Source organism: Neophocaena asiaeorientalis, unplaced genomic scaffold (assembly GCF_003031525.2).
Source record: "Neophocaena asiaeorientalis asiaeorientalis breed wild unplaced genomic scaffold, Neophocaena_asiaeorientalis_V1.1 scaffold225, whole genome shotgun sequence".
Taxonomy (NCBI): domain Eukaryota; kingdom Metazoa; phylum Chordata; class Mammalia; order Artiodactyla; family Phocoenidae; genus Neophocaena; species Neophocaena asiaeorientalis.
This window is the reverse complement of record NW_020172364.1, coordinates 8,496,014-8,513,585: the sequence shown is the minus strand read 5'-3', so window position 1 is coordinate 8,513,585 and position 17,572 is coordinate 8,496,014. Positions and strand designations below refer to the sequence as shown.

The 17,572-nt window shown below is 40.5% G+C and overlaps 1 protein-coding gene across 1 annotated transcript in view; it reads left to right on the top strand.

Annotated features, from left to right (window-relative positions):
- The window catches only part of P3H2 (prolyl 3-hydroxylase 2), a 155,638-nt gene that overhangs the window by 377 nt on the left and 137,689 nt on the right, over nucleotides 1-17,572 (top strand). Inside the window, exon 2 of the mRNA XM_024768591.1 lies at nucleotides 24-407. Within this exon, the coding sequence (XP_024624359.1) occupies nucleotides 24-407 (384 nt within the window). The remainder of the gene's footprint in view (nucleotides 1-23; nucleotides 408-17,572) is intronic.

The following is a 17,572-nucleotide window of genomic DNA, read 5'->3' as shown; positions in this document are numbered from 1 at the left end:
GGGGCGGCCCCCCGGACGGCCGGTTCTCGGAGCGCGAGCCCGAGCCCGGGCCTCTGCAGCCCTTCGACCTGCTCTACGCCAGCGGCGTGGCCGCCTACTACAGCGGGGACTACGAGGTGGCCGTGCGCGACCTAGAAGCGGCGCTGCGCAGCCACCGGCGCCTGCGGGAGATCCGCGCACGCTGCGCCCGCCACTGCGCCGCGCGCCGCCCGCTCGTGCCCCCCGGCGCTGGCCCAGGGGCCGAGCTGCCCTTCTTCCGCGCCTTGCTTGAGCGGGCGCGCTGCTACCGCAGTTGCCAGAGCCAGCGCCTCGGGGGCCCCGCGTCCCGCCACCGCGCCAGCGAGGATGTGCGCAGCGACTTCCAGCGCCGAGTGCCCTACAACTACCTGCAGCGGGCCTACATCAAGGTACCCGGAGCGCACACCTCACGCCCCTCGCTGCCCTGGGATGCGCTCCAGCCCTCCCCGCGGCTCCCGTCTCTTGGCCGGCGCGCTGCTCCTTAGCGAGTCTGACTGGGTCTCCTTTAACGGTTCTGTCTCATGTGTGGATCTACATAGCTGGTGGCCCGAGCTCTGTAACCAACACTCGATGGATTTGGGCAAGCCATTAGCTCTCTCGGCATCCACTTCTCTCTCAAAAAGAGGACTGTACTGATAAGACGTTTAAAGTACCCATTCAGCACTAATGTCTGAACGTTGGTAGAGCCGGGTCTAGTATAAGGTCTCCTCTCGCTTCATTCCCTGGTCTAGCTTCACCCAGTTTCTCTTCCATCTCCGCTCCCTCATCCCTCCTACAAGCTAGTCTGCACCTTTTCTTTGAAGTTTAAAAGAGAGCGGTCTCAAAACAGCAGAGTTAAAAGTAGACTTGCTCGGAAACCCATCCCTCTGTCTTTTCCCCTGCACTTAGCACAAAAAGGGAAGATCAAAGGTTAAAGAGGAGGTATGCATGGAAGAGGTGAATCTGTGTGAGGCAGTCTCACTAAAAGTACCCAAAGTGCTGACTCTTTCTCCTTTGATAGAAGGCTTCCAGTTTCTGGAGGTAAGCATCGGACTGAGTTATTCACCACCAGATGCTCCCTCTTTCTGGTTTTATTTTTGTGTATTCAACTTGCCTGAAGTTAGTGCCAGGAGGCAGACAGTGTATACTGACATCTTCCCTACATTCACAGTTTTAAAGATCTAAGTGAATGCTCCGGCAGAGAGAATTTAGCCTGTGTTCCTTAATCTCCCACTCTCACTCATCCATGTTGCTCTGAACTTACACTTTCTCCCCCTTCTGCCTTTCTATGTCAGTATATCAATGTCTGTTCTCCAGCTGTTGGAGAAGTGGCAGCTTTGGGGGTTGGTTGGTTGGCCATGCCAGCCAATGGACCAGGCTGCATTTCTGGAGTGGTGAAAATACACACCAGGTGCTGATATTCTAATGTCTTTTGCAGCTCATCCCACAAGGTCTCTGAGCTCACAGTTGGTAGGGCTCTCTGCAGATTTGCAGTTTTGGGTAGAGTTCAGGAAATCACAGCTGTAACTAACTCTTTAACTCCCAGTGCTCTGGCTAAGTTGCTAGATTTAGTATCTTGGGCAAGAAATAAGGAGAAAGCCTGAATTCTTTCCAGGATTTGTCTTCTATTTGCTTGTGCCTCCTGAAGCATTTGCTGAGGCATGTATTAAGTATAAATCTGCTTTCTTTTAAATGAGTGGCACAGTTTTTGGTGGTCTTTAGAGAAATCAGTCAGTAGCAGGCAGAGAGGGGCTTGTGAGTACCCGACAGCTGAAGATATACTAAGCTAGTTCCCAGAGCAGAGTGTGGGTGGTCGGGTTTGGTCGCCCTGTAATACTGTCTTCCCAGGAGTCTCAGATGTGAGGTTGGTAGTCCTGTTGATTGTTCTGTCACACATCTTGGGCACATTTTCCTTTCTCAGGTCTGGAAAAGGAATGCATATTTATTTTCACTCCTATAAAAATAAATAACCACGAGGTAACTCTCAAAATGTGAGTGTCTTTGGTTCTGTAATTACACTTGCTTCACTGCTGATGTTAACATTTATCATTCTCCTGCTCCCATCTCCTGGTTGGAGGTCAGAGAAGATGAAGCCATAGGTTTAACATGCCTCAGTTTTTTTCAGTGAATTGATTACAGGAGAGAGTCACTCACAGGTAGCTCTGTGGGTGAACTACTGGCTGTGGTCTGATGAACCAATGAAGTTTAAGAAGTCCTTTCAAAATTATGTGAGTTCATGTGCTAATTTGTGTTTTACTGGCAATGTTTCTGAGAGCAGAACAAATCTTGCATCTGCTTCCTGTTCACCTCCACTCCGATAGGTACAATTTCTACATAATTGATAATCTCATAAGGAGGAAATCTTCTTACCCCTTTGGAAATTCATTTTTGATGGGTTGGAGTTTACAGGAGCATCTTTGTGAACATCAAATAAGGTGTTCCCTCCCCGCAAGAACGCCACAATTTTAGCCTTTGCTTGGCTTCCTGGGAATTTCACTCATAAATACACACACACACACACACACACAATCTTCTGAGAGCAAAATAAAACTCTCAAAATAATGGTATCTTTGGGCTCTGACAGGTTTGAATCCTAAAGTGTTCATTCCCTGAAGATAGAGGGGTTCCCTGCACATAATCATGGTACCTTGTGTTGCTTACTTACTTTGGACATCAGTGATCCAGTCTGCATTTGAAAAGAATAATCCTGGGCCAGATTGAATTCAGTGAGGACTTTGTAGCCAAGATTTGAGAATTGTGAATCCTGTAATATGGTCAGAACTAGCAGAATTCCTAGAGATAAGGAAACACATTTATTCTCAGCTAGGGGTTTGCAAACTGTAGAAGCTCTTGGGAGATGCTGTTCCTCCCCCAAATCCCAGTTAGTGAGCTACTGATGGAAGCGGATTCTTTATGCTAGAGTGTTGGAAGGGAAAGATTGAGAATTGTGAAATCTAAGGCCTGTTGAGATCAATTTCTCATTTCACAGATGAGGAAAGGGAAATCCAGACAAGGGAAGGGGCTCACCCAGTGTCACATATGATTTGATTTGATGAATTGAGCACAGGACTGGGAGTCAGGGGTCTGGGATCTGCCAATAATTGGTCATGCCTGTGCACATCCACTGTCCCGTGGAGTCACCTCAGGTCCCAGGGAATGCTCTGTCCCCAGGGCTATCCTTTTGCCAGATTTGGACAGCTCCAGGAATGAGTCAGTCCTTGTCCTGTGGGGTAACAGACACTCACTGCATTTATCTTAAGGGCTATTCTGTAGAATCTTCCTTAAGCCCTGGCATGCTGGGAAATCCTCTGGACAGCTACGAGGTGGTAGTTCCACTTAGATCCTATCCACACTTTTTTGTTTAAAGACAGGGTGAGACTCTTCAAACTTTCAAATTTTATTATTTCAGATTGTAAGATATAACTCATGATTCACAGCCTAAAACCTAAGATAAAGCTTTTATCAGAGCAGTCTCTCCTCGGAAACCTTCGCTGGTTTCCCCTTGCTTCTGTATAGAGCCCACAGTGTTGAATACAGCACCCCTCAGCCTGGCTGCCCCTTAACTTTACAGGCCCAGTCTCCTCCCACTCTGCCGTCCTTCAGCTAGAGGGAACAATGGATGCTTAATCTTATGTGTCTGACACTCTGCACATCTGGGTTTATTTATTCTTCTTTGGGAGACATGTAGGCTCTGGCATGGGGTTGATCTGGGATTGAACTTTAGTTCTTCAATCTCTAGCTCTGTGACTGCGAGCAAATCACATAAACTTTCTAAGCTTTAGTTTCCCCATCTGCAAAATGGGGAGATAATGGGACCTACCTGACTGGTTTAGGTTTAAGAGAGGATTTATATAAAGCACCGGGGACAGGGCCCATTTCTGTTTCCAGAAACACTGGAGATGTATCTCTTATTATTATAACAGTAGATTTTCCCACCTTCTTCTCTATGTGTTCAAATGGTAAGTGTACTAGCACAAATATACCTATTTCTGTGAGATCCTCTTTCACTCTCTCTGCAACCTCCAACAATCCATCATTTCTCGCTCCTCTGAATGTCCACAGTAAAGAATATGTTCCTCTCATATCATGTTTCACTTTTAACCTTGTTTTGGAGAAATTCATATATTTGTTCATCACTTAATGTGAGCTCCCTGAGATCAAGAATGGTCACAGTCATTTTTGCACCTCCTAAAGTAGGAGTTTCCAGATCTGGAAGATCAGCAGATGGATGATTATTATGAATCCCCTGGGCATTAAAAATGTGATTTAAAATTGGAGATTTAGGTTCAGTAGGTCTGAGTTGGGTCTCAGCATTTATATTCCCCTCAAATACCTAAAACAGGGGGCAGTAGCAGTAAATGCTCAGTGTATGTTTGTTGAATGAATGATAGTTTGGTTGCTCGTGTATGAAATATTGTTGAAAAAGATTTCTGTGTGGCGGCAGAAGGTATTCTCAAATTAGTTATTTGGTTTCCTGACTGGTCAGTTGGGGGAGAAAGTTATAGGAGGACTGTAGATTGCTTGACTTTTCACTCTCTTCTACTTTCAAGTTCCGGCTAATGTTGCAAACCTCCTTTCCCTCCCCCTCCATTGTTTTTTCTAATTTAATCCTTATTTCCTAAAACTATGCTTCGGAAAATTCTTGACACGCTGTGCCTGTTTTATGTACATTTGTGGAATTTAAACAAATGTAAGCGAGATCCTTTTCTTTTTTTTTATCTGTGTACTTTATAATCAGGAATACTTTGACAGTATCTGTTTTTCTTTCAGTGTTCCCAACCATTTAGTTAAAGAAAAAAAATTAAAAAAAAAAAGACAACCAGTGCTGCTTATTTATGTTTTTTACTTAAAACAAGCTTGCCCCTCCATGTTTTGTTTCTAAGTTGGTGCTTTGTGCTATTTGACCTTTCTTTTTCTTCTTAAGATTGGGGGAGGGGGGGAGGAAATGCAATTAAGTTAGGCAATTCTATCTCTCTCCTAGAGTCAGCTCCCCAAACTTCCTTTTTCTTGACCATAATTTATTTTATTAGTGGTTTCTAGAAAAGAGAAAAAGTAAGTTCAAGGATTTTCCTCACTCTTATTCTGCTTTATCAACTTCTTTCTCTTTCTAGATGAAGGCCTTTAAAAAAGTTTGAAACGTAGGCCACATGACATGAGACATATTCTATTAGTTCAGAATAAAAACTTTTCCCAAATCCCATATTTCAATCTCTTTTTACCTATATGTAGACTATGTACATTTTGTCCCCAAATTATTTCAAATAGGAAGTTGATTTTATGTCTTCTTGAAATAGTTGTTTTGAAGTTTCCTAGTGGTTATTTCCTCAAGGGATGAGACTTTTTTTTTTCTTCTTACATTTGGTATTTTTCTTTTTTTTTGAGCTTGAATCATCAAAATCCACTAGTCATCATCTTTCTGTCCCACGCCTTAGGAAGGAAACCTGGGAGCTTCTTTGTGTAGCCAGCATTTAGTTCCTGTGTGCTAAGGAGATAGAATTTCTATTGTTTCCTTCCAGGAGGCTGACCATTTGAAGGCCCAGTCAGCTCTTTACCAGTCATCCATTGTGATTACAGTCAGTGCCACAGCAGCTTAAAATTCAATTAGATGAGGGAAGCACTTGCTTACAGGTTTTCTCCTATCTCAGTCTGGCGAGAAACAGGTATTCCTTTACAAGTTTTAATAAAAGAAAGTAATAAACTGCTTGTCTCCACAGATCCCATCTCTGAGGACCAAATGTATTCTGTCACGAATATCATTTGCTCAGTGATAAACTCCAAAGGGATAGGTGTGTGGTATTCTTTTGGGAATGTTTGATAAAATGTCAGTTTGCTTCGTGGATGGAGTTTGAAAATTCTGAAAAGTGCATGGGTTCACCTAAAATGAAAACTGATTGGATTTGGTGTAATAATGGTTCTTTTGTATTACTAAGGAATTGAGTAAACTTGGGTGTCTTAGAATCCCGGATCTTGGAGAGCTGGAAGGAACTCCAAGAGAGCATCTTGTTCAACCCTCTCTCTCCAAGTTAAATAATTGGTTTGTGGCAGTGAAGCAGGGGTGAGAGAGGGAGGGATAAGTATTTTCCTTAAGAAATGCGGTCTTGCAAGGGTGAGGAGTGATAATTATTAAAACGGTAAAAATGCTACAGCTTGAAGGAACCTCAGAAATCATGAAGAAGTCTATCCCTGTCACTTAATAGCTGATGACACTGGCCTCAGAGGTTTCAGGACGAATCAAGGAGGGTGAGCAAGTTGAACTGAGTTGGAATGTAAATATTTTAATATAGTCCAGTGCTTTTTCCAGACTCTGTGCAGTGGGTATTGCTACCTCCTGAGGGGCAGTCCGGTGAATCAGTGGTGCCACTGAGACCTGCGGTGGACCTGGTGCCTCCAGCGACAGTGCTGATACAAGGCCCTGCTTCCTGGACTACCTCACCCACCCTGCATTTTCATTCACGTGATATGTTGGCCACTTAGCCAAGAGTCACCGTTGTCTGGTGGAAAATTTTGCATTTCTCATTAGGAAAAATAATTTCTCCTGTCTTTTTTTCCATTCAGCTTTTCTCCTATAATTCTTTTTCTGTCCTTTTATGCATCCGTCCTTTCCTGCTGTCTGACTTCCTAGCTATGTAATTTCCATGAGAGCTGGCCCTCATTTGCCAAATGGCCCAAACATATCTTTAAAACAAAATGATTTGTAGTCAGCCTTCTGCATGGTATGTTTCAGTGCCATGTGTATGATTTTTGGGGTTTAGTACTGAGGAGAGCTGCAGGCTATAGTCAGAAGAAGCTGATTTCACTTGACCACACCCCTCTCTGCTTTACTTTGTTTTCTATACTTACTTCTCTCTTTCTCTCCTTTCACGTTCCGTGTCTTACTGATGATCTACACAGTGAAATTACTTCTACAAAGGAGAGGGTTGTTGGGATCAATCAAGGGAGGAGAGAAGTAGGTAGTGGTAGAGGTAATGTTACGGCTTTGGTTCTAATAAAATGAAGGCCATACAGCTTCTTATTTAATTTGCTCCACAGACATAGGCATCTACTATGAAATTCTTTTTATGTCCCTTTTCCCCATATGATTTGTGCATGAGTTGAGCATATGTTGGGAAAGATATTCATTTCCCTCTCCTCTCGGCTCCCCATCTTTCTGCAACTGCTCCCTGCCACGTTCATAGAACATTTGTGTCCCCATCCTCCCATTTTAAAGATGGGAAAATAAGATCTGAAAAAGAATCAAGTTGTCCAAATTTATCCAGCAATTTAATGGAAGAGTCAGGATTAGAATCTAAGAATCCCAATTCCCACCTCTGTGACATTGCCGATGACCACTACTTGTAAGACACACACTGAAACCACAAACTTAACAAAATTAATTTGACACACATAGCATGCCAGTTACATTATTTGCCAAATGGGATAGACCCTGAAAATAAAAGCTACCTTATGCAATGTTATTCCTTGCACTACTATTCTGCCCATTTCTGGGAAAAACTCATAAACAGGCCCCTGGATTAATGGTATTCCCCCAATAAATCTAATGAAAATGAATGAGGCAAAGAATCTTCTTTGGAAGGGAAATGAAGGTATAAGAGCCAGAAGGAGGGAGATCCAAGAAGTCAGATTTTCCAGAAGTTCAGAGCTATCAGAATGATCCTGCTGGAATTCATTATCTACAAATAATGGGCTGAGTTTTTGTGCAAGTAATGAGACACTGCTGAAGACTACAGTGTAATTATACTGGAACTCTGGAAAAGGAATGGAGAAAAGCAAAAGATATAATAAAATAAATAAATCTAAAACAAAACAGAGAAATTGTTAACAAACCCTGAATCACAGGAAAGTTAATTCAGCCAATTTCGATTTATTCTTTCTGCTTGAATGCTAATTTTTTAGTTTTCACTTCGTCAAGATTAATAAGCTTGCACAAAAAAATCAACACATAATTAGGACACCAGACACAGTGAATTACCTTAAAGCCAGATTTGGCCGTTTTCAAAAATGATCTCAAATTATAGTATCAAAGATTAATCCAGAAGACCATAAAAAAATTATTTCCCCACTGAAGTAAGAATTATTTCTTAGTAATATTTTTCAGATTGAATCCAGGATCAACAATCAGCATTTGATTGTAGTACAAGGCATTTAGAAATGCCACTAGGGACAGAGACTTTTCACAGACAATTATTGTTTCAATAGGATGATCAAGGGCTCAATTACACAGTGGAATCTGCGGGTATTCATGTCAGTAGGCATTTAAACTGGAGTTTCTCAACTTTGACTTATTGCCATTTGGGATGGATAATTCTTCGTTGTGATGGGCTGTCTTGTGCATTTCAGGACGGTTAGCAGCATCCCTGGCCTTTACCTACTCAACAGCAGTAGCAACACACTTCCCCTTGCTTCTAAGCTGTGACAACCAAAAATGTCTCTATACATTGCAAAATGTCTCTTTGGGTCAAAATCACCCCACATTGAGAACCACTGATTTAAACATGTAACCATGTTTAAGATAACTGGGCATTGACATTAGACAAGTACAAATCAAGTTTTGGACAACCCATATGCTAGATGGTAGTATACCCACTGATGAATCATGATATTTATGAAAAAGTTTGGCTATAGCTTCATATCTTTTATGAGGGGAATTCCATTGGAAATAGAGCCTCTTTCTGCAAGATGCAAATCACTGGGCTTATATCCCTTAGCTGGTCCTGCCCGTGGCTGCGCTGATTCAGCTTGTAGGAAAGACCAGAGTATCTGGCTTCTCTCTACTTATTATCTGAACATGACAGGACAGGTTACTTTAGCAATACAAACTAACACCTTTCAATCGCGAACTCCAACCTCCAGAATTAATGTGTTTTTCATTCAACTCGGAAAGTACCCGAACTCAGTCATGTAAAAGTAATCCACTGCAACTCTTGGTTTTCTTGGGGTTAGTTCTTTATCATATATACTCTTAGAAAGCAGCTTGACTCAAACCCCAAATGCCATCTTATAGAAGGCTGGAAAGTGGGGAAAATGGGAGGGGGTCAGAGGAAAGAAGAAATGATTGTGAGATTGAGAGAGTGAGAGTCAGAGGGTGTCTCAGTCCTTTTGGGCTGATATAACAGAAGACCATACGCTGGTGGCTTATAAACAACAAACATTTAATTCTCAGAGTTCTGGAAGCTGGGAGGCGAAGATCATGGTGCCTGCAGATATGGTGTCTGGTGAGAGTCTTGCTTTGCTCTGACCTCACATTGCAGGAAGGTTTCTGGAGCCTCTTTTATAAGGGCATGAACTCCATTCATGAGGGCTCTGCCTTCATGACCTAATCAGCTCCCACATGCCTGCTTTCTAATACCTTGGGGACTAGGTTTCAACATATGAATGTTGGGGGAACACAAACATTCATACCATAGCAAAGGAAGATGCAGAAATAGATGGAGGAAGATGAAGAGATGATAGCAAAAATTAGGTAAAGGAAGGCAAGAATAAATCAAAAAGTCCAAGCAGGACTCCACATGTGAAGGGAGTTTACACAAAACAAACATGGGGGAGGAGATATGGGGATATACATATATGTAGAGCTGATTCACTTTGTTATACAGCAGAAACGAACACACCATTGTAAAGCAATTATACTCCAGTAAAGGTGTTAAAAAGCAAACAAACAAACAAAAAACAAACATGGATGTTGCATCCTCTGAAATCCATGTCACTGTAATAAAACCAATCATCCGGAAGCAGATGTTGGTCTTTCTTCACTCCTGTAATGCCAAAGGCCCCATACTTGGCTGAGATGTTTCTGCCTTGATACAGCCCAGGGTAGCAGAGCTACTCAGTTTCCTGGTGAAACAGAGAAGGAAGGAATGGCTTTGGGGCAGATTCCACATGCACAACAGTGAATATTTACCAACTGTTAAGGGAGATGCCACTTTGCCATTTCAGGTTTCTTTGAAATCCTAGGTGTAGCCAAATGTTCCCCATTTCTTCATTTTGCAATAGGGGAAACTGATTAAATGGTTACATGGTATGTCTGAGATCACACAGCTAGTCGGTAATAGAGTCAGAATCCTAATCCAGGTTTTTCTGATGACAAAATTGGAGTTCTTTTTTACTTCTCACACTTTGGGTTTTGACATGGAGCAGGCTTATGTTCAAAAGAGTCCTGCCTTTTATTAGTTATGTGACACTGGAAAAGTTCACATGTATGAACCTGAGTTTCTTATCTGGAAAATGGGGATAATCACACCACTTCACTGGCTTCTTGTGAGAAGTTAATTTAAAAAAAAGTGTTTTGGGCTTACTTAGGTCAGCATTGACACAGAAGTACAGTTGACCCTTGAATGACATGGGTTTGTGCTATGGGGGCCCATGAGTTTTTCGGTAGTGAATACTACAGCACTATATGATCCCCAGTTGTTGAATCCACAGATTCAGAACCGTGAATAAGGAGGACCAACTGTAAATCATATGTGATTTTCAACCACGCAGATGTTGGTGCTTCTATCCCCCCATGTTGTTCAAGGGTCAACTGTACTTATTCCTTGCCTCATAGCAGCTATGGAGAGAGAAAATTTGTAAGGGAATATGAAAGGCAAAAGAATAGATAGGCAAATATATCATGATAAACTGAGACGATAATTACATGTACAGTAGGTAGAGAAAACTTGGGGACACACAAAACAGGAACTTTACCTGCTCAGTTGGAGCTACTGACTTCAAGTTTGATTCTCTAGACATTGGAGCATATGCTTAGCAGTCTCCTTTCACCATCAGACTAAAACAAGTCATCTTCTTAATGAAAACTTGGGATTGCTGTTTGCTGTTTTGAGAAAAGTCCTTTTGCTCTCTCCCCACTACATTCTCTAACCCTCTGATTTCACAATTTCCTGAGATTGTGGCCTCTTCTTTGTATTTTTCAAAAAATAGACTCTGTTCAAACACATTCCAAACCTTCACTGTTTCCTATTAACAGATAAAATCTCTTCCTACAGACCAACACATCTTGGGAATTTTAAACCCCTTTAAACCTCTTCACCACCCTGATCTCAGGTACTCCTGGGAGATGGCCTAGGTGTGGGAATCAACAAACATCTCATCACAGATACCAAAAATAAGACCGCTTCTTGTATAACAGTCAGGCAAGTGGAAGAGTAGCTCAAATAAAAATATAGTGAGTTATGAGTCTAGGAATCAAGCAATTTAGGCCCTGTCTCCAATGGTGGCACTAATGCCTTGAGGTCTCCATTTGGACAAGGGCACAGTTGGACCAGATGGTTTATAAGAACTCTGCTACCTCTGCCTGAGATTCTAAAATACTTCAGTGGACTGGTACACTGTGAGCCAACCATCTACCTATGGAAAAGAAAAATGATGAGATAAGGTAATGGAATACAAAGCAGTATAATGGAGATAAAGGAAGTTTAAAAGGTCAAAAGAAAGGAGGTAATTTCAGTGTGTCTGATGCTCTAGTCCTCGCCTTTGGACAATCAGTCATTTTAAAGTAAAGGTTGAAGAAGGACACACTAATGTTTAATTTGGTGGTACTTTAAGAGGTACAAGATAAACTAGGGCACATTCAGGAAGGACAAAAACATATAGATAAAAGACTCAAAACTATGTTTTATGAGAAACAGTTGAAATAGGGATGAGTAGACTAAATAAAAAAAGAGGTTTTAAAAAGATCGTTATCTGAGACAATTGTTCTTGATCTTTATGGCACCTAGGAATTGAACAAGTAGGCCGAAGTAACAGAAGTTACAGAAAACAGGACCTTGGCTCAGATATGGAAGACTTTCCTAACACTGACAGCTGTCAGGTATAATACATAGCCCAAAAAGAAGGTGTTCAAACATAAGTCAGGCAAATGCCTAAACAGGGAAGTTGCATTTAAGGTTTAAACATTAAAGCAATGTTGAGATAGATAAGATTTAACATATTTTCCAATCCAGAGTTAATAAGACTCCATGATCTTATGAAATGAAAATGTCTTATACCCACAGATGGTGTATCATTAAAGACTTTTTCATTGGAAAAAATCTTACAGCTTTTTCTCTATCCTGCTTCTTAATTCTGGCTAATGTAATCTTAGACCGTGGTCACCAGCACACTCCCTATAAATAACTTACATAAGGCAAAAAAGGAAAGAAAAAAAAAAAACCCAACAGTGCCAAGGCCTTAAAACACACACGGAAACACACACACACACACACACACACACACACAGAGACACACACGGAATATTTAGCAGTAATAATATCCATATGTATGATCTGCATCAGTCCTTTGATTTCTGGCTCAAGTATCTCTGAGATAACATCTGAAAAGGATTTAATTGCATAGTACCAGTGAGAGTTTTAGGTTAAATGGGTAACAACTGATCAGAACAAACACGCTTAGGAATTGAAAGTGGGTGCACTCTCTTAGCGGGTGTATTATGGTATACTCAGAAAACCCAATTTCGTTCACAGAGCCTTGGCGCTGCTAATTTGCTTCGTTTGTGTGCTATCCCGAGGCTAAACTGAAAACCTTGCAGTATTCCACACTGTAGTTCAGTTATCAAACCTTTTGCCAATGTCCATTCTGGTCAGTTTCACATATGAGTTGCTAGGGGGTCTGCCCAGATCATCATATTTAAGAACATTTAAAGGATATTAAATGTTCCTAAAGAGTGTTTTAAAAAATCCCTTTATCTGGCTCCCTCTCCTCTGAAATTATTTTCTTACTCTCTAATTGGGAGGGGGAGGAGTGCCTGCTACCCTTGGGGAGGAGGGGAATAGAAGTCCAGGCTCCCTGCCCTAGGAGCTGACCAAGGGCAGGGGACAGCAAGATTTTTTTCCCCTGGTGTTTGGCTGGAGTTGGGCAAGTATGATCACAGATGTTTCTATTTTGCTATGCCTCACTATTTCGGTTCTTTAACTAAAGGGAGCATGCTTTGGGGGGGGCCTTTTTTGTGTCTGCTCCCATTGGTATGTCCAGGTTGCAGGCAGAGTCCAATCACGGATATAAGGGAGACAAAAAGAAAACCCAGGAAATTCACCTCTGTGTTCAAGGGGCAGGTCCTTAGCCCGTCTGCCTCTTCATGCCACGGTTCAGAATCTTCCTGTGTCTGTCCGGAGTTTTTAGGTGTGCTTAAGAGAAGGTCTAGGGAGAAATGAATTTACTCCATCTTGTTCAGAATCAGAAGTCTTCATGTAGATTCTTTAAGTGATCTTTAAATTATAGTGACGATGATGATGAATACAATTTGAGTGGACTTTATTTAAAAAAACTCGAGGTAATCTTTGTTACCAATGCTTTACTGCAAAAAGCTACAGAGAAGCCTTTCTGATCTCTAAGAAAAATCTCTAGTCAGATCTCATCGCCACTTCCACCACAGCTGGGTTTATGTTAATGAGGTGACCTTTGGAAAGCACCTAAGGAGTGGGCTGGTTGCTGGGGAAACCAACGTTGATTGGGGGGTTGGAACTTTCAGTCCCACCCTCTGATTTCCAGGGAGGGGAGAGGGGCTAGAGGTTGAATCAGTCACCAGTGGCCAATGAGCTAATCAATCATGCTTGCATAATGAAGCCTCCATAAAACCTCAGATGAATGGGGTTTGGAGTGCTTCTGGATTGGTGAGCGTGTGGAGGTGCTGGGAGAGTAGGGCATTTGAAGAGGGCTTGGAAGTTCCGAGCCCCTTCCCCATACCTTGCCCTCTGTCTCTCATCCATTTGGTTGTTCCTGAGTTATATCCTTTTAGAATAAGCCAGTGATCTAGTGAGTTAAACAAAAAAAGTCTCACCACCACTAAATCAAACCTAAGTAGATCAACTGGACTGTGCTATGGTTCATACAAGGTTGTTAAGTCTTTCCTTAGAGGTGTAAAAAGTCCCAGCCCTTTATAGCTGAGTTGCCACCCGCCTGCCCTTTCACTTATTTATAGGTCCATAGAGGAGACCCCTCTGGAATACTGTGATTTAACTCTTCATAAATAAGTAAGTATGTGATCATTCCAGTTCATTTTCCCAGTAGGATATTTAATAAAGATTTACCTACCATGTTACATACGGGAAACCAATTTCATTTAGGGTTTAGAATAAGAAAAACGCTAAGTAACAATTCTCTTTTCTCTTTCTCACTGTCCCAAAATCCATATGACAGTCCCATAATCAATACTTCCTATGTTCCAGATTATTATGTGCAAGTCTTTGACCTCAACATGCACACATGGCTAACATCACTGATTCTTTACACTTGGTAGGAACTTGATACTTGTTTGTTGAAATTGAACTGTCAATTCTCCTAAGGCATGAATTTATCCCTTTAAGATACTCCATATAGTTAGGCATTTAAAAATGCCACTCTGTGCACTTGGTCATCATTTTTAAAGACGGCTCTTTCGTGAGGGTGCCAAGTTCATAGGTCAATTTACGATTATTAATGTGAAGCTGGGTGGATGCACTAGAAACAGTGCCAGTTAGAGTAATGAGTTTGGAGACCGTGGCTCTAACTATAACTCTGGCACTAACTCTCTATGGTGATAAGATGATGAATTTCTCCTTTCTGGGCTTCAGTTCCTTCACTTATAAAATGAGGTAATTGGAATGTATAATCTTGAAAGTCTCTATTAACTTTAATATGTTTTAATGTTTGGCAGAATATATCCTTGATAAAACAAGGTCATTAAATGTTAGTAAACTGTGAAACTCTCAGCAATTAAACTGTTTGCACCTCCCTCAATGTGGCCTCAGTAAATACTCGTATCTTACGCTCAACATTAAAAATTTTGATATTTAGACACTAAAATGGTAAGCTTAGGCAATATAAAATACTGAATATATTGAAGAGGAAAGCCAAATAGGCAAGCCTTTTACAATCATAGAAGTAGTCTTTTTCACCAGTGTCAGTGTCCTGAAGAAATATTTTGATCTCATCACTCAATTCAAAAACTGTATCTCTCTTTTCTAAATTCAGTGTTAGAAAAAGTGTTGTATTTACTACACAGTTCTGCAGACTCCCTTCTGAAAATTTGTAAGCTAATAGTTAAGATTCAATTTTATTCAACATTTTCGTTATTTCCTGTAATGACAAGGACAAGGACAATGACAATGTCAAGATCAGGATATAAAATGTCAATACCAACTGTTCTCTACGAATAAAGCAGTTTTTTTTGCGGTACGCGGGCCTCTCACCGTTGTGGCCTCTCTCGTTGCGGAGCACAGGCTCCGGACGCGCAGGCTCAGCGGCCATGGCTCACGGGCCCACCCGCTCCGCGGCATGTGGGATCTTCGCGGACCGGGGCACGAACCCGCATCCCTTGCATCGGCAGGCGGACTCTCAACCACTGCGCCACCAGGGAAGCCCAAATAAAGCAGTTTTTAAGTATCGACATTCAGGCAAGACCTCTTATTTGAAATGTACTTTTTGTTTGCTGCATAAAAAAATCAGTGCTCTATCATCCATTTGGATTTCAACACATCTTGTTCCAACACACCCATGTTCTGATTCACATAATATTATGAGTTGAACTGGAACATTGAAGTCTTTTTCATGATGCATGGGCTTTTAGTGATAAATGAACAAGTTATTCCTGACTTTTCCCTTACATATGTACCAGTTGACCAGATGTGATTCTTCTCTAGTGGATTATCCAACTATACAGTAAAATATAGTTATATCAAAACATATGATAGTAATTGTCCTTCCTCATTGTATGTATTGTATTATGTGACATTTTGCAGTCATTTAAAGATGGAATTTTTCCAGAAGCTCATTCTTCTTTCTTTCTAGTCATAATATGTGTTATTAATTTTAGACTCTTTTTTATAAGCTTCTAGGCAGTAGTATTCAGTGTAATTATTTTTGCTATAAGGAGTGTAACTTTGCAAAATGTCTTTTTTTAATCAGTTATATTATTTTTAGTTCTGATGTTTGTTACTGTTTTTATCTCTACTACCAACCTTTGGTGAATCACTAAGGAACCATGTATCTTTTTCTTTTTTTAATTTTTACTTTTGTAAAATGGTACTATATCAAAACATAGCAATGATAATACAATACAATTGAAAATTTAATAATAATAAACAACTTGTAAATGTTATAAAGTAAGAAAGATTAAATGCACCTTGATAACTGAATGGTAGCTGACAGAAAACACCCAGAGTAGTGCAGCGAAGAACTTGTATGACCTTAAAAATGTCATGATTATTAAGACCATCATGGAATTTCTATGAAAATTGAAATCTACATTTTCAATTAAATGTAGTTTAATTGAACCTACATTTTCAATTAGTGCAATATACCTTAACAAAATCACTTTTAAGTCTGAAACTGTTGGCGGTCCTTGTAATAAGCCATGGACGACGGATATATTTTAAGAAATACTGTTCTAGAAAGTAAATGAGATGGTGTTTTATGACCTTCCACAAGTTACTTAAAGCCTCTGTCTTTAAAACAGGGTTAAGTCCATAGGGGTGTTGTGAGGATTTCATGAGTGAATACCTGTCAGGCACCTAGGACAGCACCTGGCTCATAGTATAAGCACTCAGTAAATAATAATTGTTGCTGATGTTATATTATTATCAGTATTATTTTTCTAATGGGCTGCCTATCATCTATTATTCTGTCTTACATCTTGCTTATATAACTTAAGAAGAATTGTGACAATTCTAATTTTCAGACCTCACCTTCTTAATTTTTAGTTTTGTAGCATGAGATTAACTCTACCCTAGTGTTGTTTAAATCCTAAATGGTATACAGTCTGATTACAAAACAATAGACTGATTCCACAGATCCCTGAAAAAGTCTTTAATTTCTTTGAAACAATTTCCCTTTCTCTGAAATGGGGGATATGCTACAAATATTTACTCTATTTATGCAATAAGTTTACTATAAGGACCCAGGAAGGAATTTAAAAGATGTTCAAGTTCTATACAAATGTAATGAAAAAGCAAGTAATTTCTTATTCATATGAGAATATGTATAATTTGTTAAATTGTTTTATGTCATAAAATTACTATTACTTGTTTATGTGTAACTGATTCACTTTGTTATACAGCAGAAACTAACACACCATTGTAAAGCAATTATACTCCAATAAAGATGTTAAAAAATTACTATTACTATAGTAATAAAAATTTCTCTTACCTTTTTTACCACACTAAGCTGCTCATTTTCTTCATAAATAATTTTATTTTATTTTTGTATGTCTTTATTGGAGTATAAATGCTTTACAATGGTGTGTTAGTTGCTGCTGTACAACAGAGTGAATCAGCTATACATATACATATATCCCCTCCCTCTTAAGTCTCCCTCCCACCCTCCCTATCCCACCCCTCTAGGTGGTCACAAAGCCCCGAGCTGATTTCCCTGTGCTATGCGACTGCTTCCCACTAGCTATCTACCTTACGTTTGGTAGTATATATATGTCCATGCCTCTCTCTCACTTTGTCACAGCTCACCCTTCCCCCTCCCCATATCCTCAAGTCCATTCTCTGGTAGGTCTGTGTCTTTATTCCTGTCTTACCCCTAGGTTCTTCATGATATTTTTTTCCTTAAATTCCATATATATATGTTAGTATACGGTATTTGTCTTTCTCTTTCTGAC